The 27,561-nt window shown below is 43.0% G+C and overlaps 1 protein-coding gene across 5 annotated transcripts in view; it reads right to left on the bottom strand.

Annotated features, from left to right (window-relative positions):
* The window catches only part of EXT2 (exostosin glycosyltransferase 2), a 145,431-nt gene that overhangs the window by 21,868 nt on the left and 96,002 nt on the right, over positions 1 to 27,561 (bottom strand). For all 5 annotated transcript variants that reach the window (XR_006208723.1, XR_006208724.1, XM_042959558.1 and 2 more), the window contains exons 9-10: positions 25,357 to 25,546; positions 15,993 to 16,159 (exon numbers count right to left, since the gene is read on the bottom strand). Coding sequence is in view for 3 of the 5 variants with exons in the window: in XM_042959558.1 (XP_042815492.1) it covers positions 15,993 to 16,159; positions 25,357 to 25,546 (357 nt within the window). In the remaining 2 variants the exon portion in view is untranslated. The remainder of the gene's footprint in view (positions 1 to 15,992; positions 16,160 to 25,356; positions 25,547 to 27,561) is intronic.

Genomic DNA, 27,561 nt, shown 5'->3' with positions numbered 1-27,561 from the left:
AAGTCCAAACTGTCAAAACAAAGGATGTCCTCAACAGCATTTTTTTAAAAATTCAGACTCATTCCATCTACTGTTAAGAATATTAATTCTAATATCAAGTTCTAGAAAGGCAATCAAGCAGCAAGCTAAAATCATAAAGTTTGGGGATAGAGAGAGATGAGTATTCCTATTTGTCAATTAATTTATACATTCAATTCACAGATACTTACTGAGTCCCTACTATTTTTTTAATCAAATATTTTGAGATAATTACAAATTCGAAAGCAGTTGTAAGAAATAATGAACGAAGAGCCTGTGTACCGTTTACCCGGTTTCCCCCAATGGCAACACCTCAAAACTATAGTGTGATATCACATGACACTGACACTGACACAGTTAAGATACAGAGCTTTCTCCGCCTGATCTTTTATAGACACCCTCCCCCTCAATCACTGGCAACCACTAGTGGGTTCTCCATTTCTATAATTTTATAATTTCAAGAAGGTTATATAAATGGAATCACGTAGTATACAACCTTTTGGGATTGGCTTTTTTCACTCAGCATAATTTTTAGGGACTGTCTTACAATCCAAAGAATGTATACAAAAATAAAGCATGTATCTTATTATTAAGGGCCTAACTATTTAGAAAAGCTAGTGACATATGCACAAAAAGCTAGACATGAAAGAGAGCGAGGACACAGGAAAAAGCACAAAAGTGAGTTAAGAGGATGGTAAGATTACTTCTGGGTTGGGGGTGGGAGACCAGGGAATAAGGAAAAGACTTCATGGATTTCATTTTAAGAGAACTACAAAGCGACGGTTGAGATTCCCACTGCCCCCAACCAGGTAAGTAATTAGTACAAAATTACTCTTCGCTATGTGTTTATTAGCAGGCCAGCAAGTAGACAACCTCTACGTGGATTCTCTCACTGAATACAGAAGAGGGGATCATCTAACTTTGAACAACAAGTAATTTTACTCTCAGAAACTGTATGTTACAGAAAATTCAATGTCCGAACACATTAAGTTCACTCATTCCGTCAATAAATATTTACTGAGCATCCACTATGTGTTAAGCACTAGGCACGGAGTAGTAAACAGGGCAGACACAATCCTGCCTGAATGGGCTACTCTGAATTAGGGGAGTTTTTCAATCTAGCCCCAGAGATCTAGGCCGTGGGTGTAATTAGGGGCCTAGCAGTAAGAAGCGAGCAGAGGGTCAACAGGACCTCTGCCCCAACCCTCACATCTTCAGTCCAACTCAAAGGCTGGTTGGGAAACTAGAAACTAAGGTTGCCAATGCCTGATCTAAACCCGTCAACAGAGAGTAGCAAACATACAGCAATCACGATTAACGCGAACCCTAGGCACCAACTTGCGAGCACCAAGAAATAAATCTGATCTAAGAGGGGAGCCGTAAACATTACACTGACTAGTTCACCTTGCTTTCTAAAGACTCACTGTTCCTAGTCACGACCATTCTGAAGTCAGGGGACTACTCTGATCCTTTAAGCTTGCTTTCTTTTTATTCTTCCAAAATGTGGAATTGCTAGGTTTAATGCAGCAGCAATCAACAACCACGGTGTCCAATTCATGATTTTGCAAGCAGGTTTATAACCGGCAGTGAAGGACGCAGGTTCACACTGGGGAACAACATAGAATTTTCTTTGGAAAGCTACAGACGCTGCCCCCCCCCCCCCCCGCCCAGCCCCCCAGATGCTGGGGACGCTCATGGCCTGGATGCTGCTATGGCTTTCGTTTCCCCTGGCCCTATGCCAAGGCCTGCCCACACACCTCCCTTAAGCAACTCTATCAAAATCAAGGCAGATAAGCAGCCCATGCAAGACGAATTCCCCATATCCCCAAATCATAAGCCAAATTCTGAAGCTCTGAATTCCTGGAGCAGCCAAAGCCTGTAATCAATCCCAACGAGACAACAGGCAGCTTTTGGAACAATAACCCTCAAACATATGGATCCTTTCAGGTTGGAATATCATTGCAGATATCTCCTTTTGAATGGGGGGGGGGGGAGGGAAAGTATGCATTCTTTAAACCATCAAGTGTACCAACACCTCTTTAAAATAACTATCCCACATTATAAGCATTAGCTCTTTGAGGCACGGAGCCACAGAGCCAGGTGGGCCCGCTGGTGCCGCAGACGGGAGAGACGCGGAGGCTCGGTGGGGAGCACACAGGCCCGGGGGTGGAGAGGGCAGAAGAGCACCAGCACTGCCCCGCAAGAAATAAGCGCTTATGGAAAACATATTGAAACCGACTCACCTGCCTTATCTGGGGGGGAAGTCACTGAGGAGGAGACACCTCGGTGGGAAGATGTGCCAGCAGGAAGCACACTCCCCCTCTTTGGGACAGGGAAGATAGGATGTTTCATTAATGGCTAGGTAAATAAATTCTGAGCTTGTCATTTTAATTTGCTCAGTGGGGAAGAAAAAAGTGTCACTCTATTGTAATTCCCAACTGGGCACTCTTTTAAAATGCTCAGATCTTACTCCAACGTTCAGCATAGATATTCGATTTCCTTCCCTTAATATTTGTTTGACTTATTCTCCAGTGGGGACTGGGCGCTTTAGAAGAGCTCTGAGAGGTCAAACTTCACCGCAGCTCCTCTCAGCACCTCCGTGGGCTCCTGGCCGCGGCTTCGGGTCCTCTTTCAGCAGCCCCGGCTGTAGCAGCGGCCCACATGCACGGCTTCCCCGGCTCCCGGGAGCCCCGGGTGTGAATCAGTGCAAGCTGGAGATAGGACAGACCTAACACATTCCTCGGGACTCTCCTCCAGGCTGCAAACGGAGCCCGCAGCAATAAGGGACACCCCAGGGACAGATCTCTCTATGAAAGAGCCACAGTCTTCCACATGTCTCCTCTGAGGGAGGCTCTGACTACACCTTCTGGGCAGGGACAGTCACCGAAATGAGCCATCTGGCCTAGTCCTCTTCGGAAGACAACAGTCTCTAGAATGCCCACTCTTTGGGTACATAAGAAAGTGAACAAAGTAAGGAAAGACGGACAGATGTGTTTTTCAACATTCACCACTGTACTGATATTACGGCCAGGCTCAGGAAATGTACTATCACTCACTCAGACATAATGCACAAGGTCCAAAGAGCTTACAGCCATCTACTTCTCCAGGTAATTGATGAGGAGGGCACACCACGAGTCCTAAGAAACGTATAATTCTAAAAAGCTCCACTTAGGCTCTAGCTACACTGTAAAGCTTTAGTGTCAGACCCAGCACAAATGCTAATCCAGAACAGCTTTTGCAAGGTTTGACTTCGTGCGTGCCAGAAATGGGCCCAGCTCACAGTGAATCCTAGTGCCGGCGGCCATGAGGGGAGTCCATCCTTCAGAGAAGAGAAGGAAATACTGGAACCTCTCAGTCACCCACTAGGTCAGACGCTGTGAAAGCTCAAGGATCCGAGTCAGCCAAGAGGTCAAAGAATGGAAATCTACGGCACTGGTTCCTTCCGAAGGCTGAGACGGTTCCAGCAATTAGATTATCCGCCCACTGCAAGGATACCCCTTGCATTTTGGGTCCTCCTTGAGGGACGTTCCCTTTTTTATCTGTCTTGGCTGTGTAAGAACTGAGTTTCTTGGTGCCCTAGATGAACCCTAAGGGTAAGCTTGCCCTAGAGCCCACGGCAGGATGAGTTCCATGTGCCGTCAAGGAAAACTCTTCTGAAGTCAGCCTCCTGTATTCCCAACAAACCAGAGCACGTCGTAAGATTTAGGGCTCTGGCTTACATCTAGGGAGGAAAGCAGTTAACCTATCAGAAGGATCATAACCACAAGTCTGTGAGAAACAATCTTTAGACCCAGCCCAACACTTGTTTTACATTTATTTGTTCCCCCGGCTCAGTATCTGTGGCACTTTCACTGGCAGAAAGCTTGGAGAGAAATGAAGAGGACAGAGATAGTCTCTCTCTCTCTCTCTTTAAATTATCTGCTAGAGGTTACCGTGAAGGCTACTCTATGATAGGCTGTCTTCACCTCTCAGCTCCTCTAGCAAGGAGAGAAAAAGTGGGATAGTTTACTTAGGATCACAGATTACACCATCTGTCTGCTCTCCCTGGATGAATATAGAAGTATCTCCAAATTCTACAAATTCTGTTTCAAATGTAACTGTTATACAGGGCCTCAACTCTGGAATTCTTCAATTAGCCAAGCTCCCTCATCACAAATTAAATGTGAGCTATGGGGAAGCCTGTCTTCTTCTCTTTGGTTCTTTAATCCACTTGAACATTAAGTCTATAGACTTCCCACCTCTATCCACCTGGCCTTCGCTGTCTTCAGTGTCTGTTGTTTCGCATTCATCCTGTGATCTGACTGCTTTGGACCAGACACTCGTACAAACCTACAGTCCTTCTTTTTACCACTTCTTAAGCTTTTCAGCTGGCCCTACGTTGTGTAACCAAGCTAGCTTCCGTTGTTAACCGAGGCACAACTTCCTCCCTCCTCAGGTCAATCTGCTTCTCGCCGACCACACACACCGAGCTCACTCTCCCCTTGGTGCCTTTCCTCTCGGTTCTTCCTATACCAGGAGAGCCACTCAGAGATGGTTGTATGTCGTCCAGAAAAAAAGCGGAGCATTCTAAGCTATCTTGCTGTCTTGCCACGATTCTTTGAGAGTATGTACTTGCCATTACCCCAGGGAGTTATGAACAAAATAATACAACTAAATTCTCCAAATTCATTAGCACCCAAGAGGTTCAACCAGCCTCTGCCACCTACGGATACCCAGCCAGTGAAAGGAAGGCATCAGCATTTTTGTGCGCCTGCAACACACGGCCACTCTAAGCCAATTCCCATCCGCACATGAAGTACTGACTTTATAACCAGTATTATTAGCCAAGAGCGTTTCACATCTCTCAGGTGAAAAATGTTCGGCGCTTAAGTGCTACTAATAATTTTTATGGTTGGAAATGAGGATCAAAGTATGAAAGGAAAAATAAATTCACGGGTTCATACATTCGGCCAAGTCCGCCTGGCTCATTTTCTGCCACATGTTTGAAACTCTCTTAAAGGTGGGGGAGGGGAGGAGGAACAAGTTGCATTTTATTTCCCAGCTCTTTAGGTCTGGAATAAAAGCAGCCAGACTTAGGGGGGAAAAAAATCACACTCAAGTAACACTATACGCTGCTACTGCTCCCCCAGGGCTTCCTTGCAAATGAGTATCAAGGACTCAATAGATACTTTCCTGGTAAAATACATAAACAGATAAATAAATTATCCCAGGCTGAAAAGAATTCCCACATCTGGTAGCTCACTAGAGCTTGTCAAACAAGTCAGAAACACGCAGGGCCAGAGAAGAGCATTCTTCAGCTCCTGATTTCAGGGCTGGAGAGGGAATGTAACATTTCCCAAACCCTCTGCTCTCCAACAGGGATATGACCCATATAAACAGGCAAGTGACCCCTGTGTTTTCTTCCAATTAAATAAATAATGATCCGCAGTATTAGGTCTCGAATCCAAACGTCTGTGGGCTCAAATCACTGCCACTGGAAGGAAAGAGGGCTCTCGAACACGGTCTGGCCTTCCGTGCCCAGGGCCTGCTGTGTTGCACCTGCAGGGGGATAGTCCACGCCCATGGCACATCTTAAAGAAGTCACCGCCCTCTCTGCACCTCTGTTTGCTCGGCAACAAAGCATCAGGTGACAGGATGATCCCTAAGGTCCCTTCACGTTCTGGCACTGTGTTTCTCTAAAACAGCCTTCCAGCCGGGGTGCTGTGAACGGTCACCGGGTGCACAGTGATCCCCACCCTCTCGGCCAGTCTACGTGCCTCGGGAGACAGGGCTAACATGACCTAGCTGTGCTCTAGTGAGCTGCCTTCTGGAAAGGGTTCTAGATCCACTCTCTCTTACCTCTTACACTAGCCCCACCTTTCCCTCTCTCGCTTTGGGATGCATGCAGCCTGTGAGCTGCCCTTTGGTCTCTGCCCTAGTTCCTCAGGCACGCCCTGGAGCCCGCCACTCCAAAACGGTCTCTGCACATCGATGGTTCCAACCCTCTGACAGATGCGCTACCTTAAAATGCCCTCACGTCTGTGAAAACCGTGCTGGGACTCTGTGCCTGAGTAGGTGCTAGGCCTCAGAAGGGGCGTGGGCAGAACCGCGCCCACAGCAGGCCTGGGCTCCCCCTTCCGGTAACTGCCGTATTCTCCCCTCGGACTCCCGACACGTTGCTGTTGGCCACCGCCCCCCCCCCGATCCTCCCTCGTGCGAACTTTCCACATTTCACAGGGAAGGGAAGGGGTTTGTCACTTTATATAAAGGCACAGAAGTTTGACGCTTTTCCACATACAACCACACCGTACTGCTTTGCCTGTACTTTTTATCCCTCAGATTCGTTACACCCAAAGGGATTGCAGGAAGTCATCTGGTTCTATTCTTCTGTCTCCTGGCAGCACTAGTAAAACCACTCTAGAGGCTGGAAAGACTGCTGGCTTCCTCTTTCTGAAAAATTCCCAAATGGGGAGATGCTTCTGTCTCTCCAGATTTCTCAAAAAATTCTTTGGAGCCACAGTAAGAAAGGTCTGTTGCTGGTTTCTCTTTGGTTCTCACATATTAAATACTGTATTTAAACTTTTTTTTTTTTTCAATTTAAACGAGGGTAGTGAATTTACTACAGAAATGAGAAAGGCTTTGGGAGAAAAATAACAGAAGAATTGGAGATGCCTATTATAGAGAAGAACAAGCACAGGGATGATTATATTAAAATTAAAAAGTTTCACCGTGGAGAATAAACTGATGGTTACTGGGGGGAGGTGGGTGGAAGGATGGGCTGAACAGGTGACGGCGATTAAGGAGTGCTGGGTGTTTTATAGAAATGTGAAATGACTATATTGTATACCTGAAAATAATATTACACTGTGTGCTAACTGGAATTTAAATAAAAACAAAAAAATAAAAGCACCGAGATAACTGATCTTACCTAATTGGCCCCATAAGATCATTACATCTACAACTACAGAATATAAACTCATTTAAAATTTTAATGTTTTTTTAGAATTTATTTTTGAGAGAGAAAGAGAGACAGAATGAGAGCAGGAGAGGGGCAGAGAGAGAGGGAGACACAGAATCTGAGGCAGGCTCCAGGCTCTCAGCTGTCAGCACAGAGCCTGATGCAGGGCTCGAACCCACAAACCGTGAGATCAGACCTGAGCCGAAGGCGGATGCTCAACCAACTGAGCCACCCAGGTGCCCCTACAGAATGTAAACTTATTTTAGGTGCACACAGAACATTTACCAAAATAGACCTTTCATTGGACCATCCAGTCGCAGTAAATTTCAAAAATAATGAAACCATATGTAGTATATGACCATAGTAGAATCAAATGCGAAATCAAGAAAAAGGTAACTTTAAAAACTGGCAAAAGTAAGCAATATACTTTTATATAACTATGGGTCAAAGAAGATTCTACAATAGAAATAAAATATTTTAAACTTAAGGATAATAGAAATATGAAATCAAGACTTGGGAATAAACCTAAAGTAGTAATTACCAAGAAATTTACAGCTTTAAATGCATACATTATGAAAATAAATACTGAGATCTAAGCTATCAAAAGACTAGAAAAATAACAGCAACTTAAATTCATGAAAGTAAACAAAGAAACTAACCAACAAAAGTTAAAGATAAAACAAATACACAATAAAGAAAAACCAACAAAATCAAAAGCTGACCCTTTGCAAAGATTATGACCCTGCTCTACCTGTAACAACACTGATCAAGAAAAAGAAAACAAAAACCACCAACACCAGGAGTGAAAAAGAAAACATCATTCCAGATCTCTAGACTTTAAACAACAAGATAAAACCCATGACGGCTTTATAGCAATACATTTTACAATACAAATGAAATGAAGAGATTTCCTGAAAAACATAATTTATCAAAAATGAACACAACAAGAAATAGGAAGTCTGAACAGTGCTGGAGTCATTAAAGAAACTGGGTGTGTAATTCATATGCTAGAGAGCTGGCTGAGAACAGAGGGAACATCGAATGGGTGTAAGGAGAAAGTTATAAATATCAACTATGCTCTCACGACCAAGCTATTATAGGTACAGAGACCACTGTAGCTATGCAGATTTTCTCCTTTCCTTGTGTGTGTGTGTGGGGGGGGGGGTGTGTGTACACCAATTTCTTTGTCTCCTTCTCCAATTACTATTTGACATAATAATTTCTGCTACAATTTATTCAGTTTGTACAATGTACGTAAATTTATACAACTCTTTGGATGTCTGTGGCTTCTTCAGCTCTTGAACCTGTGAGTTTAATGTCCTTTGCCAAATTTTGGAAGTTTTCAGTCATTATTTCTTCGAATATTTCCTCTGCCCCACATTCTTTTCTCTTCTCCTTCTGGGACTCTGATGACCCAAATGTATCTTTTGTGATTGTCCCATAAGTCCCTGAGGCTCTGTTCATTTCTTTTTTTCAGTCTATGTTCCCTCTGTTGTTCAGATTGGGTAATTCCTACTGATTTATCCTCAAGTTCACTAATTTTTTCCTGTTATCTTCATTCATCTACTGAGCCCATCGGTGAATTTTAAATTTTGGTTTCTGTAATTATCAGTTTTGAAATTCCCATATGGTTGTTCTTTATATCTGTTTCTTTGCTTCAACTTTCTATTTTTCCATTTGTTTCAAGAGTGCTCATAAGTGCTTATTAAATCATCTTTTATGATAGTGGTTTTCAAATCCTTGTCAAATAATTCCAATATTTGTATCATCTTGGTGTTGGCATCTGTTGACTGTCTTTTCTCATAAAAGTTGCAATTTTCCCAATTCTGGTATGATGAGTAATTTTGAATTGTACCCTGAACATTTTGAATATTACTATGAGACTCTGTTCCTTTTAAGTTTCCATATTTTATCAGGGAGTTTAGGCTCAGAATGTATGCCCTGACCCACCTTTGTGGGCTGTGGATCGAGTAACAATTCAGTCTTCAAAGACTTGATACTGCTCTTCTGGTCTGCCCAACTTGGGTGTTACCCAGGCGCTAATTCTTGAAACCTGGTTGGTATTCTACACCACTGTTCACTTTTCAAAGCTTTTGCTGTGTTGATTCTAATTAGTTCCGTGCATGGGCTGCTTTGAAGGGAGAGGGGGGAGTGCCCCCAGGACTTTACACACAGATTTAGAGAATCCCTTTTTCAGCTTCCTCCTTTCCTTAATCTTCCCTCCACTCTCTGGCTGGGAAGGGATGAGGTGCAACTTCTTTGCTCTCTGAACTACCAGCAAAAGTCAGCCAGTGGCCCTTTGCGAAGGTCTAAGGCCCAGCACTGGGGGAGGGGGAAGGCTCTCTTCCCAGCATGTAGGTTCTAATGACCCCAACCAATTCCTTCCTTTCCTTTGTTCCTCATGTCCTACAGTTATCATCTCTTTATACCTCCAGGGTTCCCTTTTGCTCTCTCAAGCTCTCTAATACCCTGTATCAAAAGTTTTCATATATTAAATCCATTCTATTGAAACAACTAATATGGATTTGTTTTCCTGACTGATATGGATTCTTGCTTGTGAATATTAGAATAACAAAGAAAACGTTCAGGTGTTTTTATCTTCCCCACAGGGAGATTTCAACAAATTGGTTTGAATGGTACACAGCCAAAAAATAAGAACAGCTATATATATAATGATCATTATAATTCTATATACTGTAACTGGTTCTAAGCCCAGTTATATAATGAAATCTTTACAGGTGACATGGTATGGTGAAAATACCACTAAAATGAGTTTAAGCCTTATTAGTGCCAATTACTAACTGGGTGACACCGGGTAAGTCACTTAAGGGCTTCATATATAGCTTACAGATGGGCCTCACCCATAATGTGAGGAAGCTAGATTATCTCTAATTTTCTTTATTCTTCACTTTCTAATTTTCTTTCCAACACCTTATATTCTTCAGAAATCACCAGTAAAACCATCTGGGCCTAGAGTTTTCTTTGCAGGAAGATTTTGATAACAACTTCAGTTTTTTAATAGAGAATTATATATATACATATATTCTATTTAATTTTACATACGCTATAATTTCCAAAGAATTCTTACTTTCATAAAAATTTTAGTAATATTCTCTTAGTGTTCTTTTAATGTCTGTAGGATCTATAATGTCAATCCTTCTTTAATTCCTTTGCATTCCTGACAATGATAATTTGTGTTCTCTTTTTTTTGAGTGTTCTGGCTAGGGGCTTATCAATTTTGTTCATTCTTTCAAAAGGTCAATTTCTGTATCTGTAAATTTTCTCTGTTGGCTTGTTTTCTACTTCATCATTAGCACTTCTTTTACTCTTTCCTTCCACTTGCTTTGGGTTTAATTTACTCTTCCTTTTCAAAGTCGTTAAAGGTGGAACAAACTTTAGGTGTTGCTTTTAGACGTTTCTTCCTTCCGAATACAAGCATTTAATGCTATAAATTTCCCCTAAGAACCACTTTAGTTGCATCCCACAATTTTTTTTTCAGCTTTGAAATGGAATTTACTTACAATAAAATCACCAAATTTAAGTTGTTTTGACAAGCGTATGTAGTCATAAAACCACCGTCACAAAGTTCAGAACATTTCCATTGTCTGAAAAGTTCCTTTCTGTCCTTTTCTCGTCAGTCCCATCCACTACCCCTGGCAACATAGTTTTTTCTACTCTAGAACTTCATATACATGGGCAACACGTATAGGAAGTACTCTTTGGTATCTGGCTTCGTTCACTTAGCATAATGATTCTGACACTTTTCCAGGTTGCTCCATATATCAGTAGTCCATTTCTTTTTCTTGCTGAGTAGCATTCCATTGCGTAGATATTCCACAGTTTGCTCTTCCATTTGCCAGCTGCTATCTACAGTTTGGGATCTTACGAATAAGGCTGTAAACATTGAGTACATGTCTTCGTGTAAAGACATACGTTTTTATTTCTTTTGGAGGCTGCATCATATGAAAAGAATACGTTTAACTTCATGAGAATCTGCAAAACTGTTTTCCAAATTAGTTGTACCAGTTCGCATATTTACCAGTAACATGTGAGAGTTCTAGCTGCTCCATGGCGTCATCAACACATGGCATTGTCAGTCTTTTACATTTTTTTTAGTCATTCTAGTGAGTATGTAGTGGTAACTCACTGTGCTTGTATTTTAGAATTGCCCTAATGACTATGATGTGGAGGACTTTTTCGTACGTTAGTTTATACCTACACATCTTATCTTCCTTTGTGAAGTAACTGCTCCAATCTTTTGCCCCTTTTCTTTTTTACTGACTTCTTCGTCTTCTTCTCCCTGAGTTGTGAGGGCTCTTTATATATTTTAGATACAAGTTCTTTACCACATGTATGTTCTGAAAATATTTTTCCCAATATAGGACTTTCCTTTTTACTTTCTTAGAAGTGTCTTTTCAAGTGTTGTAATTTTGAGGAAGTCCAACCTATCCATTTTGGTTTCTTTTATAAGTCGTGCTACTTGTCCCCTATTTAACAATAATTGCTTAGCTTCAATGTGCTATGATTTTCTCCTCTGCTTTAAGAAGTTCTGTAATTTTAGTTCTTACATTGAGGACTAGTTAAATTTTTACATACACTGTGAGGTGAGGGTCATGATTTATTTTTCTTTGACATAAGGATATCACATTGTTCTAACACCACTTAGTGAAAAGACTCTCCCATCTCTATTGAATGGACTTGGGTCCTTTGTCAAAAATTAATGACATACATGTGTGCTCTACTTCTGGACTCTTTATTGTGTCTCGTTGATGTGTATGTCTAAGTTGACAACAAGACCACAGTGTCTTGATTACTGTAGCTTTATCATAATTCTTAAAATGAGGTAGTCCTGAAACTTTGTTCTACTTCCCAAAATTGCTTTGGCTTTTTCAGGTCTACTCTGCTTCCATTTGAATTTTAGAACAAGTCTGTCAATTTCAATTAAAAAAAAGAAAAAAGAAAAAGCCGTCTGGGATTCTGACTGGGATTGCTTTGGATCTATAGAACAATTTGGGGAGAAATTACACTTTTGAATGTATACATAGGATACAGCTTTCCATTTATGCAGTTGTACTTCAATTTCTCTCAGCAACATTTTGTAGTTTTTACTGAACATATCTGGCACACATTACCTTCAATTTTTCAAGCATTTTTTACGCATTTGCGTGAATATAATTTTTTATAGCTTTTTGGAAATAAGATTTGACATACGATAAACTAAATCTATTTGAAGTGTATAACTTGACATGCATAATTTGGTATGTGTACATCTATATACACAGTAAAATCATCATCCCAGTTAAGATAATGAACATATCCATAACCCCTAAAAGCTTTTTTGCCTCTTTGTTATTCTCCCTCTTGCCCTTCACAGCTTGACCCTCCCCACTCCTAAGTGTGGCAACCACTGATCTTTCAATCACTGAAAATTAGTTTGTATTTTCTAAAATTTTACGTAAAGGTAATCATAATATATGTTCTTTTTCATCTTGCTTCATTCACTCATCATAATTATTATTAAATACATCCATGGTATGTCTCCATAGCTCATTCATATTTATTACTGAGTAGTATTCTATTGTATGGATATACCACGATTATTCATTCAGACTGGACAGACATTCTGTGTTTTTCCTCTAGTTTCCAGCTTTTACAAATAAAAACTGCTATGAATATTGGTGTACAAGTATTTGTGTATATGTGTGCTCCTATTTCTCTAGGGTAAATCTCTATACGAAGAATGGTGGGTCACACGGTAGGTATATGCTTAGCATCTGAAATTCCAAATGGTTTTTCAAAATGGCTGGATCCAGACTGTGGATCACGGTGGATGGGCACGCACGCCGGAGTAACTTATTCCATAGCTTTCATGTGCATGCTGGTGATAAAGGTTTGTTTATTCATCAACTATTACTGAGTAACCACTGAATGGAATAAACCGGGTCAGGCATAGAGATAAAGCAATGAACAAGACAGCCATGATTCCTGCCCTTGTGGGGCTTACCTTCTAGAAGAAAAGCAGACATTAAACAGTATACTTCACAATTAATTATTTGCTTACAAAGAGGTAGAGTGCTCTGAACCTAACCTCCCTGGAAGCTTCTCTGAGATAGCAACAATTGAGCTGAGTGCTGACGGATGAGTAGCAATTAATAAGATAGATATAATCCAAATGCACTGTGCTCAGCACAAGAAAGTAGCTCTGGGTTCCAATGTAACTCCCCTTGGACATAAATTTTTGTTAACAGATTTATTAATTCACTCTATCAGTCAGGCTTGTTCCCAATTCCTGCATGAAATAATCCCAGGCTTTGGCCAAAAACAACAAACAAACAAACAAACAAACAAACAAAAAACAGGATCAGGAGCCCCATCACCTTCTGTCTTTTGACTCAACACAAAAGTGGGTACCCTCTCTAGAACAGTAATGTCCCAAGAAGAATGGAAACAACCACCTTTCCCATGAACCACAGCGGAGTCATGAGTGGGATAATGGGAATAACCATAGTAGCTGCCATTATAGCAGCCAACATGGTGTCTTGTAAAGTGCAGAGTATACTGCCTACCACATAGAAGGAGCAGTCACTGAGCATTCTCTTTCCATGTGCTAGGCACTACGGAATTTTCTATGTACACAATAACCTAATGAAGTGGATATTGTTACTGCCATTTTATGCAAGAATAAAATAACATCCAGAGAGATTAAAAAACTTGTCCATGGTCATTAACTAGTCAGTGAAAGGGCAGGAATTCAGGTCCAGAGCTATCCTAACTTTGTCCATTATATTAACTACTATGCAAGAAATAACTTTTACAAAGTTACCCTAAAGCACCAATGGTAGGGATGCCTGAGAAACCTGTTTGTTTTCCTTAGCATCAGGATAACTCTGTGAGAGACAACTGATATGCTCATGGCTCTTCGTACTACTTTTGCAAACCAGTAGTCTCTGACAGGGTAAAACCTTAGAGGACAGCATAGTGTAGACAAACTTGGACTTAAATTCCAACTCTTCCACTCATTAGCTGTGTGACTGCAGATAAGTTATCTAGCCTTCTTAGTCTTAGTAAAGAATGAGAAAAGCAGTAACTGTCTTGCAGGTTTGAGAAAAGATCGTAAGTAATAGAAGAACACCCAGAACATTCACTGGAATACAGAGGGTAGTTATGAAAGTTCGCCTTCCACGGCATCTGGAGAAGATTCAGATTAATGTAGAGGAGGCGTTTTCCTGCCTGCCACTCCTCCAATAGGCAGGTACTTCTTTCAAGGTGATGTGGAATCAAACACAGGTCATCAGAGGAAAGAGTGGAAGAGGCTTGAAACAAACTTAAGGTTGAAAGAAATCCCAGGGTTCAATATACATAACATCTTAAGATTTCAACTCAAGGTCAAAAGGAATACATTTAGTCCACCTTTCTTTCTTTTTTTTAGAGAGAGAGCATGAGCGGAGACAGAGAAAGGGAGAGAGACTCTTAAGCAGGCTCCACTCCACGACAGTGAGATCATGACCTGAGCCAAAATCAAGAGCAGGACGCTCAACCGAATGAGTCAGCCAGGTGCCTCAAGCCTACCTTTCTTTCACTAGACTTCATTTAGCCCAACTGAAAATACTGAGGAGGGAGCACTCTATCCATCTTGGCTAATCATTCCAAATGTTCCCTTTTATCCACCTCCCTTTCACCACAAAAAAAAACCCATGAATATAGTCTGAAGCCACTATATGCAACGAAGAGAGAAAACACTGGCCAAAAAAAAAGGTCTTTTTGCCATGAGTTGGCTAGAGAAACAAGTAGGTAATTTGCTTTTTTTAAAAATGGGAATGATAGTGTGCTACAAATCATCTAATATCCTAGATGTGATAATGTAAAAGACATCTCTGTGAATGAGAATAAGCCCAAAAAGATGACATACATGTTTGATTAGCCACTCTCACGCCTTTCACCGGCCAGTAACTATACTGACTGTATCACACACCAGCCTCATTCACAACAATTTCTGTTACACTCAAACTTAAAAAAACAAACAAACAAAAAACTTGAGCTTTTAATTTTTGGTGGTGGTGGCAGGGGGATTCCTATTTCTTCCCCTGAAAATCCACTTCTAGCTTAAGGGTTAGAAAATAAACTTCTATAATAAATATACAATATAGAATATATATTCATTTAATAAAACCTGAGTGCCAAATATGGCCTCATATAATAACATTTCGTGATTTCTTAGAACCTTAACTTCAGCAAACCCCGAGTCAACTACAGAAGACGGCTGCCTCTCTCATGGGCAGGACGAGCGTAGGGGACAGACTGGACCACTTTCCCTGTGTCGGCCGTGGCTAATTGACGTATACTCTCCGTTTTGCTTAGGTCCGATGCCGCCATCACATCCCCGCACCGCAGGCCTCCTCCTGCCGCCGTCATGCCATGCATCTCACGCACATCCTCCCTGACAGAGCTCATCAATTCCTATTGCTTTTCACCAGGCCTCGGCTCTGGCACTTTCCCCTGGGGAGACCTTTACTGGTCTCCATACTTAACCCTTGAACCCAGCCTAATCCATCAAACGCACTGAATGAACGGTGATAGAGCATGTTTCTCCCTAAAGACAGGCAGCCAACCTCTCCACTTAAACCTCAGAAAGAAAGCCATCAACAGGGTCTGCTTTCTGTTTGTCAGCGTCTCCAGCGTCTCTGCTCATTGGCGTTTTTATTGTTGCCGCGCCCAGCTGCTTGAGTCAGGGGAAGTGCCATTTGAGGAGACATCAATTAAGTGCTCTTTAAATGCTATAGACGCTCTTTTGAAAATATCCCCTGGGACTCTCCCTGGGAGTTCCCAAAAGTAGTGGAGGCCACAGCTGTCACTCTAGGATAGGGTTTCCCCAAAGTCTGGGAGAACAGCTTCATAACCCACGCTCTTATGCACTATCGACCAGGGAGTAGAAACTAAGGCTTTAGACGATGAAATCTAATCCTCTTCATTAGGAAAGACAAGCAACGTTAGGCAAGAAACAGTCAATATGTAAACAGACTGTCTGAAACCTCCTTACCTCATAACCAAACTGCAGCTCATCAGAGGTCAGCATGATGATATCATCGTCGATAGCCAGGACAGCCTCTGTCTCGATTTCGTCGTAAGGGAAGAATCGGTTACTCAATTTGTTTTCAGCAGTCCTCACAACTTTTAATGGAACCCGGATTTTGGGCCAGAGAGAGTCTGGGGGGGGGGGAAGAAACGAGGTATGCATTACTCTTCTAACCTCTGTGAGGAGATAAAGCAGTGAATGCACCATGCCACAGATGTGATGGAACTTAACTTCCACGGCTCCCACTCAACCCACACGTACAACTGTCCACGGGGGAGCTCTTACAGATGCCTGGTTATAAAATTCGGTAAGTACTTCTGTCCTCTCTAGGTCCTCACAACACTACTCAACCTCAAGGCTGTCTTAGCCAGAGTGCACAGATGGCTTCCGCTCACAACTGAGACACAGAGAAGCAGAGAGACCCAAGATCACAACAAGAGGAGGGGTCAAGTCCACACTGTCTCATTCTCAGGCCCAGGGTTTGCTACCAGAATTCCACCGGCTCCCCTGAATACCTCCGGCCAGGCACACCCCAGCTCAAAGCATGCCGCCGCTCTGCCAGCAAAGACAAAGCACGCACTCGAGGTGTCTGCCCCGATGTGCCGGCCTCCACAATGCAATCACAAACAGAGATCAATGCCGCTAAAATCCAGCCCTCAAAATGGGTCTCACTGAACGACGTGGGTTTCTTAACTTAGCACTTTATCCCCTCAACCACCCCTTCGCTCTGATTCACTAGGTTTGGTTTCTCATCATGACCAATTTACAAAATAAATATCAAATTTCTAGGTCCAATTATGCGGGATTTTCTAGTATACTGAAGAAACACCAACCCATGACCTGCCTTACATTTTTTGCCATTCTACTCTGAAATGATTGAAGCAATTCAACTACAGGTTCCTTATTTTAAAATGGTGCATTTAGCATAGCACCCCTGTCCATAGACCTCAGGGTTCTTTACAGAGGGTAGGGTGTTCTTCACACAGCATTTGTCAAATGACAAGAGGAAAGCTAGGTGTCATACTGGTTCCCAAAACTCCATTGTGTAATTGTGGAAAGATGCAGTCTGCGTGGGTCTTGAAGTTGCAAATGCCTGTGGCCGCTCCCAGGTCCCCATACTAACGAGAAGTGTGGTGAGGGAGAGTCAGAAGGGAAAAGGCTGTCTTTACTGCCTTCGGATGAAATATCTCACTAAGGTACATTTTATAGTGTATCCATGTAACACATTGTTGGGACACTTCCAGAGTCCTGGAAGAAGCCGGCACAATGGAGGCCCTGTAATTAAGGAAGGCATTCAGCCTTAAATAAGCACAGAGCCTGAAAAAGCAGTCAACTCCAAGAAGTATGTTTGGGAAAAGACTGAACTGAACACCAAAGAAATGATCCTATGGGTCACTGCCTTTTAATCAATAACAGTAGTTAATTATAGTTTCCTTCTTGGCACAGAAGCACATAATAAATAACTTTGGAATAAATGGACGGACACAGGACTTGAGAGACTGAAGACCTGGGTCCTGTATTACCTATGGGGTCTCAGGCAACTCCTTCTCGTTCTGCTCTAAGAATAAGCAGGGGTGGGGGGAGGGCACCTTTACTAAGCAACTAGTATATGCCACACACTTTGTAGATGCAATGTCATTCAATCCTCCTGACGACCCCGTGGGGCAGAAATTATTTACAAAGTAGTAGCAGTAGTTACAAGGCTCACAGAGATTAAGTAATTTGGCAGGAGTTACAGAGCTAATAAATGAGAAGGCCTGTGACTGAATCTAAGTCTGTTTAGCATCAAAAACCAAACAGAACATGTACGATCTATTGCAGCTTGAACACCTCATGCTTGTCTAGATCTGGGACAAAACAATGAAGTTCAATGTTTTCTCCAGCAGTCATCCTTATTCTCGTTTGCTCCCCACTCCCTCTTCCAGGTAAATAAAACCCCTGGCATAAATCTACTGTCTAAATCCTTATAAAACATGAATCATAACGTCTAAAATATAAGAGGTTATAGCCCCACCTACTAGACCACTGAGTCTCAAACTTTCTGGTGTCAGGATTCCTATAGGCTCTTAAAAATCGTTGAGAACCCTGGGGTGGGTGTGGGGGAGAGGGGGATATGGGTGATGGGCATTGAGGAGGGCACATTGTTGGGATGAGCAGTGGGTGTTGTATGTAAGCGATGAATCATGGGAATCTGCTCCTGAAGCCCAGAGCACAGTGTATACAATGTACGTTAGCTAACTTGACAATAATTTATATTATAAATAAATATATATATCGTTGAGAACCCCAAAGAAGCTTTCCTTATATGGGATACACACACACACACACACACACACACACACACACACACACACACACACTATTTATTTGTATGAGAAATGAAAACTGAGGAAATTTTAAAACACAAGAATACACAAGCACACATTCCACTAGCCACTAGATTGATGTTATCCCATGTTACGTGGCCTCTGAAAAACTCCTCTGTCACCTTGTGAAAGAATAAAGAGTGGGAAATGGAGGTGACTTAGTATTATTATGAACATAATTTCAACCTCCCAGACCCCCTGCAAGATTCTCATGGATGTCCAGGTCCCTGGACCACACTTCGAGAGCTTTTGTGTTCAGATTTGGGTGTCACAATACGGAGAAAGTTCCAACAACCTGGAAAACAGTCTGGGAGGAGTGACAGGGGCAGTGCAGGCACATGAATCCAGGATTTCTATGGAATGTTTAAAGAAACCAACTGTGCCAGCTGTCAGCGTACTGCCCCTCAGCTCCAATGCCACCCTTCATTGCCCTGTTTCTCATACTGGAACTAGATCCCGTATACACTTCCCTTTTGCCAACTAGCTCAATTCTAGGCTTTGTCTGTGGAGGGTGCTGGAGGGACCCTTGGGAGGGAAGGGGGCTTTTCTTCTAGGTTTCAGTGTGCCTCTTTAACTTCTTGCTCCTTCGGTCCTTGGCCAGAAGACAGACAGGCAGCCGCACATCTCCCCACCAGGTGTAAGTGGCACCTCTAAGGGGCCCCTTCACAACAGGTTCTGCAGAGACCCCCAAGAGCAATGCAGCTGAGGGTCCCTCGCCATGGGTGGTTCCACGGGAGCTCACTGAAGCCCTCAACAGTTTCCTAGTAAGTTCAAGAACACGCTCTGCGTAGCTTCCTATTGAATTCCGTGGGTACTGAAGGGGAGCGGTAGATTTCCCAGTCACCAGACTGAGCCTGCAACCCCCGCACACTTCACTATGCAGTGGGCTACGTACGGTCACACACTCTCCAACAAGGTCTGAATCTCACATCTAGCTGGGGAAGGGGCTCCTGTTATCTTTACAGTTTTTACTTCTTAGTCACCAATCACCCGTTACTGGTTAATGATTCTTTATATTAAACTTTTCCTGTTCAGGTTACTGGTGGTTTCGGTCTTCTACGTTGGCCTTGACTAATACATTAGGCTATCAGGAGGGTTATCAGATGAAAGGGGAATTGTTCTCCATGGCCTCTAAAGTTAGAACCATGACCAGTAGCTGGGTGAAAGTTGCAGGGAAACGGATTTAGATTCAAAATAGGTAGGAATCTTCTGATGGCATAAACTGTTTTAGATACAGTGAAATGCCTTCAGCAGTTCAATGCACCCTTTTACTTGAAATGTACTAATTTAGGTCAGATTTCTACTCGACATCATATGAGAAACCAAACAAGATGTCTCTAAGGTCCGGGATCACATAAGACAGTAATGTATCATAGAAAGAACAGTCTCTGGGGGTGCCTGGGTGACTCAGTCAGTTAAGCATCTAACTCTTGATTTTGGCTCCGGTCATGATGCCAGCCAGGGTCATGGGAACAAACCCTGCATTCACTTGGAGCCTGCCTGGGATTCTCTCTCTCTCTCTGTGGCTCCCCCACTCACACTCACTTTCTCTCTAAATAAGAAAGAAAGAAAGAAAGAAAGAAAGAAAGAAAGAAAGAAAGAAAGAAAGAGAAAGAGAAAGAGAAAGAAAGAAAGAAAGAAAGAAAGAAAGAAAGAAAGAAAGATGAAAGAAAGAGAAAAAACGAACAGTCTTTGGGAAGAGCTTCAAATCCCAGGTGTACTCCTTACTAGTCATGTGATCCTAAACAAATCAATCGCGTTTAACCTGTGTCTTCAACTACGAAGACAGAATAATAACACTATCTTCCCATCACTGACTGTGAGAATGAACATGAAAGCACTTAGCAGCACAGCACCTGGCACATGGCAGATATCCAGTAAATGTTAGCTGTGCCTTCCTTTGAACATATGTGTCTATTTACAGAACCAAAGGACTTCTTTTGAACCTTATGGGTGGCAAAGTGGTATATGTTAGATCTGATACATTACTCTGAAAATCCAGTGGCATCACCCAGCTTGTACCTTCCATATCCACTTTTATGTATGTATGTATGTATGTATGTATGTATGTATGTATGTATGTATTTACTGAGAGAGAGACAGAGACAGAGACAGAGACAGCGTGAGCCAGGTAGGGGCAGAGAGAGGGAGAATTCCAAGCAGTCTCCACACGGTCAGCACAGAGCCCCATGTGAGGCTCGAACTCACAAACGGTGAGATCATGACCTGAGCTGAAATCAAGAGTTGGGCACTTAACCGACTGAGCCACCCAGGTGCCCCCATATCCACTTTTAAATAAATAGGATCCCTGCCATTATTAATCCTCTAGAGGTGAGACAATGGAACACAGAAATGAAGCAAAAGAACACAAAGTAACAAACAGCTCCTCTTTCTGCAGTGTGTATAGACAACAGGCTAGCTGCTTGGGTTGAGTATGAACTTTCCTCTACCCTGCATGGGATTTGGACTTCCACTTGGTGAATGTGCACAGCATGTTCGAAGCACAGACGGCTTTCCACATGTATCACCTACATAGCCAAAGAATTACTTGAGACAATATCTATAGGGAACTAACTTGCCCCTGCCCTTGTAAAGTCTTTGATGGGGAAGTTTTAGGGAACGATGCAGGGCCAAGGAGGATGATATGGGCCAAGGAGGTGAAGATGGACACGGGACTACCCTTCCCTGTTCCGAGTCACACCTCGGTAGCCAAAAGTCAGCCAGGGCGAGAGCAGTCTCCACCTCAACAGTCAGCTGTCTATGCACCATCATTAGCACAGACAGGCCTCCCAACAGAACTCCCAGTTTCTCGCTTTCACATTTTCAAGTAAAATAGGCCTCCAAGAAAAGGAACTACCATTCGCCCAGGCTTCAGCATTCCTTCTGTGGAGGGCAGCACCAAAAATAAACATTATAAATTACCCCCTGCCCTTAAAGTAGATAATTCTGACATGGGATTTTGATTGTTTAAAAAATTAGGACAGAAGCTCAAGGTAGGAGAGAAAAATATGGGTGAGAAAGAAGAACTTTTTCTCCCCTTTCCATTAGTATTTTCAAAAGAACAGACTTACTCTTCTGTCTCTCTTTTGAGTCCCTGACAAGGACCTAGTTCGTCTACATAATCCCAAATCAGAGAACAGACAAAGCGTGATGATCTGCCTACTACTAAATGGTAATCCAAATAGATACAGTGGGGCTTTGTGCAAAGGGCATGAGCTTCGCATCCACAGAGACACGTGTTTATTTCTGGCTCTGCCATTTGCAGTTTTGTGATTCGGGCAAATTACACGTCTCATCGGGAGTTTCATTTTTGTAAAATGGGAATAAGAACAGCTTCCTGGCAGGTTTGTCCTAAGGACTAGAGATAATATGTGTAAAGCACCTGGCACAGTGCCTATTCCTGGGATTTAAAAGGTACATAATACGTGGTTATAAAAACATCGTATCGTTTTCATCTTTATAACTGGGTTCTTGTAAAGTCTCACAAACTTCACTTCTCCCCTGACAATCTGAAGAGGTGTAGACACACGGCTGTGCAGAGGCCCCTTAGGATGCAGAAGGACACAGTAGCATAGCCAGAGACCTTCAGGCTCCAATTCCACTGCTGAGCCCAAATGGGGTCTCTTTTTCTGTACTCCTTCTAAATTCTAAATGAATTCAAAACAATGTACCTTATGTCTCATCCTGTGAATCTGCAGCTGGCAAAATAAAAATGTCACCTTCCATTCACACAAAGTAGTCTGAAAAACAAGGGTTTTCCAAGCACATTGCTGAATTTATGAAAAACAAACAGCTGAGCCAGGTGACCTGATAACTTCACAGTTAGGAGCTTTAGTCTAGCTCTAAGGAGAAAAAGAACTCCTTGTGTTGAGGGTTTTTTTAAAATGTGTACTGATTAATGGTTTTCTCCATGTTGGATGCCAAGAAAGATGTGAGCAAAGAGAATTTTCCCTCCATCTTGGCAAAGGTACTATAAAATGCTCAGGTTGACTGAAGATGACCCCAAGCCCATCCTGGCCAACACTGTCACAAACACAACCACAGATCCATAAAATAAATGGTCAGATTATCTCCATACAAACCTTGAGCTCACTTCTGGAGTGCTCAAGCTGCTGGTGTCCAGCTGGTCCCCATGACGTTAATTCCCCACAGTCCCAGAATTCAGCACAAATGCAAGGTGGCTGGCTGTGACTTCTACTTCTCTGTTGCCTCGTCTGGGTTGACCATCCCAACACACTCAGCCCAGCCCGCCTGCTAACAACTATCAAAGTCACAATCTGAAGCCAGGGAGCTCCTGAGGTCAATTCAAATTTAACACTGAAATCAGCTAAAACAGAAGGCTGAGTTAAACCTGTCTGAGATGTACAATGTAAGAGCTTCCTTCACACGGAGGCCAGGGGCCAAGCCAAACAACCTCTATATCCATCAAGTTTGGAAACTGAAGAGCTGGGGAGGAGGAAGGCAGTGGCTTGCCTTTTTTTTCTGACAGAGCTCGAAACCGATGTGACGAAAGCTCACTGGAAATTTCTATTGCCTAGTCTAAGTATTTACTTAAACTTCAAACCCAGCAATTTAGGCTTAAATGTAACCAAAAAGCAAAAAGTATTTGGTTGTGTTGGAGAGGGAAAAAAAAAAAGTGGTGGGGGGAGCCGGGGGGGGGGTGGATTTCTGCCTACATTAACCCTCCCAGCAGCAGACATGTTCACCGCAATATTTATTTTAGTAAATGTAGAGAAAGTGAAAAACATCATTTTCGCCTCTAATATTTCAAAGCCTTGGACTTGCTTTATAAAAGATATATATGTTACTAATGCCATACATGCAGACTCAGATGGCTTTGCTGGCATGAGGACCAGAGCTGACAGCCTCATTTACCAACTGAACAAACACCCCACAGAAGATTAAACATGGTTCACGCTCTCCCCAAACAACCACATCGCCAGAGCCCGAGTGGAGACCTAAAAACCACTGCGAGGGAAAAAAAAAGCTGGTTCAGTCTCTAAACGTGTCAAATTTGGGGCCTCGTCGGTTGAGGGCTCGCTCTCTTCCCTGGAGCCAAAACATTACAAAAATAAACTAAGCTCCCGGTCGTAAAATTAACCACATTTTAGCAAGGTCTCCCCAAAATTAAGACTGAACACCCAGCTCCAAAACCTCTAGGTTTGTGTTACTGCTTTCCGTCAAACCAGGGCGAGGCGAGGGCGTCGACTAGGAGGGCAGAGAACGATTCCTCCCTTCTCACGGTCTTCGAGTGACTCGCACTCGCAAGAAATCATTCCCCTGGAGCTCGAAGTGCCTAAGCAAGGTGTCGAAGGAAGGAGAAGCCTCCTTTGCATTCAGCTCCAGGATCTGCACCTGTGCCTACCCGGGCGGGTGGGGGCTCCCTCTGAAAGCCGGCGGCCTGCGTGCGCGGGGGCAGGCGCAGGAGGGTGAACGTGGCAGGATGCAGTGAGCTGCCGCAGATCCGAGCAGGGACCCACAGCCTTCCTTCTCAAAACAGGACTCGTCCCTTTCGAGTGCCAGACCAAGGAGCAGCACAACAGTGCCGGCCGGCTCACCCACCCCCCTCCAGGTGAGGCACCGGGCTGGGGCCTCTCCACGCCCCTCCCTGCACAGCTCCCGTTTCCCTCTGCCTTTCCCTTCCTCCTGCCCAGTTCTTCCTCCTCCCCTCTCCTCCCTTTTCCTTCTACCCCTTTCTTGAGAGTCAAATAAATGAAACAAACAAAAATCCAGGAAACTGGTTGTTGGGAGGAAAACGGACTTGGCATAAAAAGATGTACTTAATAAGAAAAAGCACTGTTCTTTGGAGCGTAAAATGGGAGCGTCATTTAAAGTAGACATTTTGTTTACTTAAACCACGGCTCCCTAAATCTAGAGAGAAAGTGTAGGATTCTCTCAGAGAACAAAAATCCCACTAAGGAACACTTCTTAAATGTCTCAGGAGGTACTAGAGAATTTTCTTGGGGGTAATTTCTGATTGGCCTCACAGACAGAAAATGTTCTTCTTCCAGCCTAAACTATAGATCTACCGGGGGTAGTTTCCAGGGCTGACTATCCTGACTTCAGTATTCCCAATTAAAAGAGAATAGCCATAAAAAGTGCAGATACTACTGTCAGGCAATAAACTAGACCTTATCAGTGATAGTGGTGCACATTACAAACTTCAAACTCATTCCTTGCTCTAATCCATCAGAAACTTCCTGGCTTTAATAGGCTATAAAGGGCAGGAGCTTTGAAGTGCCTGGGATTAGGATCAGTAATAGACAGACTGAATGAGAAACTAAATGCAGGTGGAACGTACTCTATGCCTCCTGAATGAAAAAGAAATCCAATTAATCAAACAGTCCTCAACCCTAGCTGCCAGCGCCAGCCAGCAGCTCACACGGTGGCCAAGGCAAGGGACAAAGCGATTAGCGATGAACCGCCTGGGGACCGTAGTGCGCACTCACGTTAAGGAACTGATTCGAAGCCTGGAGACGGCATGCTCTGCTGACTTGCCCAGTTGGAAGTGAGGCCATCTTTTTTTTTTTTTTTTTTTAAGGAAAGCACAGTATCAGAGCCGAGATAAGGAAGGAGAAAACTAATGCCTTTTAAACTGAGCTTTCATGTAAACAAATCAGCTGAGATGGCCGAGGGAAGCTGAGGTCTGTTTTCCCAAGGCTGCTGGCCTTTGATCCCACTGATTCCTAAGCTCTCAGACCCTCGTGGCTGCAGCTCACACGTGAGCTGTGCGCTCAACCCTGGGCGCACAGTGAGCTGGGCCACCCCAGAACAAGAATGAGATGGCTGACTAAACTGGGGTCACGCTGCCTCAGAAATGGCATTACTGTTGACAAAGCAGGAAACTTCATGCAAGCCTAAGGATGCAAATAATGTGGCCGTCCCAAACTGACCCGGCTGGGAGGCGCGCCGACACCCAAAGCAGGCCGTTCCTGAACACAGCACCTTCCCACCCTTTTTACCTTCCGGGGGATTTTTATTCTGATTATTCCAGACAACGAGCAGCTTGGACAGACTGGGCACCTTGGACACTTCAGTGATGACCCGGAAGAGGCTCTCCACTCGGTCGTAGGTGAGGACGATGGCGGTAAAACCTTGGGACTGTGGTGGAATCAGTGGGAGGAAGAGTGGGTTGCTCACACTGCCCCGCTTCTGCAAGAGAACAGATGAATAGAAGTCAGCGAAGGGTCTAGTAACCATGGGGCTGATCTCTCTGCCACTGCTGTCAGCAGGCTAGAACGTGGGAGATTTGGTGGCTGTCACCATGACCAGCCCAAGAGCTTTTGTACGGACTCTCTTTAATTAACTTTAGCTCTGATGCCACTAAAACAGGAGCAGAGAATGTCTGTAGCCCAGAAGAGATTTCTAGTTAAACCCAGCAGATGAAATACATGCATTATCTCCATTCTCTCCTCAAGTCCACTAAAGTGACCGTAGATCGGAAATAGAAATGGACGACGACAGTGAAATGAGAGAGGCCACAACAGCTGATGAGCAGCAGGGACGGGTTTCTGAAAGACTGGAAGGGTGAAGTGGTAACGGGGCAGGAGAATGAGAGTGGAAGCGAAGTGCCTACACAGAGGGGGGCCCACGAAGGCAAACCAGTCCAAACTGCTCAGCCCCCAAAGGCTCAGAATGGAGTTCAGCAGGAACCTTGTGGGGTAAGAGGAGGGGCAGGGCTGAAAACAGGAAGACTGGTTAAAAATGTGTGTAAGGAGCAAAAAAAGACCCAGATCCACACAACTTCCCTTCACCCAGCCACTCAGCCAGAAAACTCCTCTTCTTGCTCACCCCTGCAGGGGGAGGGAGGTATATTCTCTGGGGAACTGAAGCTCTGGGTATGGAAATGTGGACACCTTTGGAAGGAAAATGCAGGTGCCAGTCTGTGTTCTGAGTGATGAGCCCCAGAGCCTTCTTGCTCTCCAGCTCCCCAAACGCTGGCGACCATGGAGCCCACTTGCCCCTCTACCACCTCACAGCCCTCCGGGAAGTAGGCTTGCCCTCACACACAGGGCTTCCTTCCGGTCAGGTTTTCAGTGATTCCCTGGTAATTATGAACAGATCCTAGAATCACAGCCGTTTCAACAATATCTTCCGCATAATGACAGAAACCAAATGAATGAATAGAAAAGCAGGAACTCAGGGGAAACAGAGACAATAGAAAAGCAGAAGGATATTAGAACAACATCAATAAATTATATCCTCAGGAAGAGAATTTTTCATCCATGAAATAAGAATAAATTGCTATTTTTATTTAAAAAGATCTATCAAAGAACAGGAAAGAATACTTGAACATTAAAAATATAGCTTAATTTTTTTTAAAAGCAGGATTGAAAGAAAAAGGCAACATATTCCAATCTAGTGAACAAAAAGGGCAGAGATAAAAAAACAGGACAAAAAAGATGAGAAAATCCAGGAGGTCCAACATCCATCTAACAGGTTCCTGAAAAAGAAAACACAGAATACAGAAGAAACAAAATTACCAAAGAAATAAGTTCTCAGAACAGTAGAAGAGACATGAGTTTTCAAGTTGAAAGGGCCCAAGAAGTAATTAGCACATTGAATTTGAAAAAAAAAACAAAAACAAAAACAAAAAGCAAAACAAAATAAAATATATCAAAGCACATCACTTCTGACACTGGGAATAAAGAGTGTGAATACATAAAATGCATAAATCCTGGCAAGGAGTTCTAGGTGTGAGTTCACTGTACAATTCTTTCAATTTCTCTGTACGTTTGAAATTTTCTCAAAATAAGGTTTAAAAAGTACTGACGGAAATTCAAATTCTTTGCTACCATTAAAACATTAAGTAACTTTTGATACAGTAATATAAGCAAAAATATTTTTGTACTGATAATAAGATTGTTAAAACAACTTTATATTTTTAAACAGCTTTTGTGAGATATAATTCATATAATATACAATCCACTCATTTAAAGCATAAAATGGTTTTTGGTACATTAATTTTTTTAAACCATGGTCAAATATAACATGAAATCAGCATTTTAACCATTTTTAAGGGTACAGTTCAGTGGCATTAATTACATTCACATTCATATTATGTGAAAAGTCCAGGACCAGACTTCATCTCTGTCAGAAGGTGGCTGAACACGAAATGTCCTATCTGTTATTCTGGCCGCTTACACTTCCCTAGCGTCTCTCCTACT

Source organism: Panthera tigris, chromosome D1 (assembly GCF_018350195.1).
Source record: "Panthera tigris isolate Pti1 chromosome D1, P.tigris_Pti1_mat1.1, whole genome shotgun sequence".
NCBI classification, from domain to species: Eukaryota; Metazoa; Chordata; class Mammalia; order Carnivora; family Felidae; genus Panthera; species Panthera tigris.
Note: the sequence above shows the minus strand (reverse complement) of the source record. Positions and strands in the feature narration are given on the sequence as shown.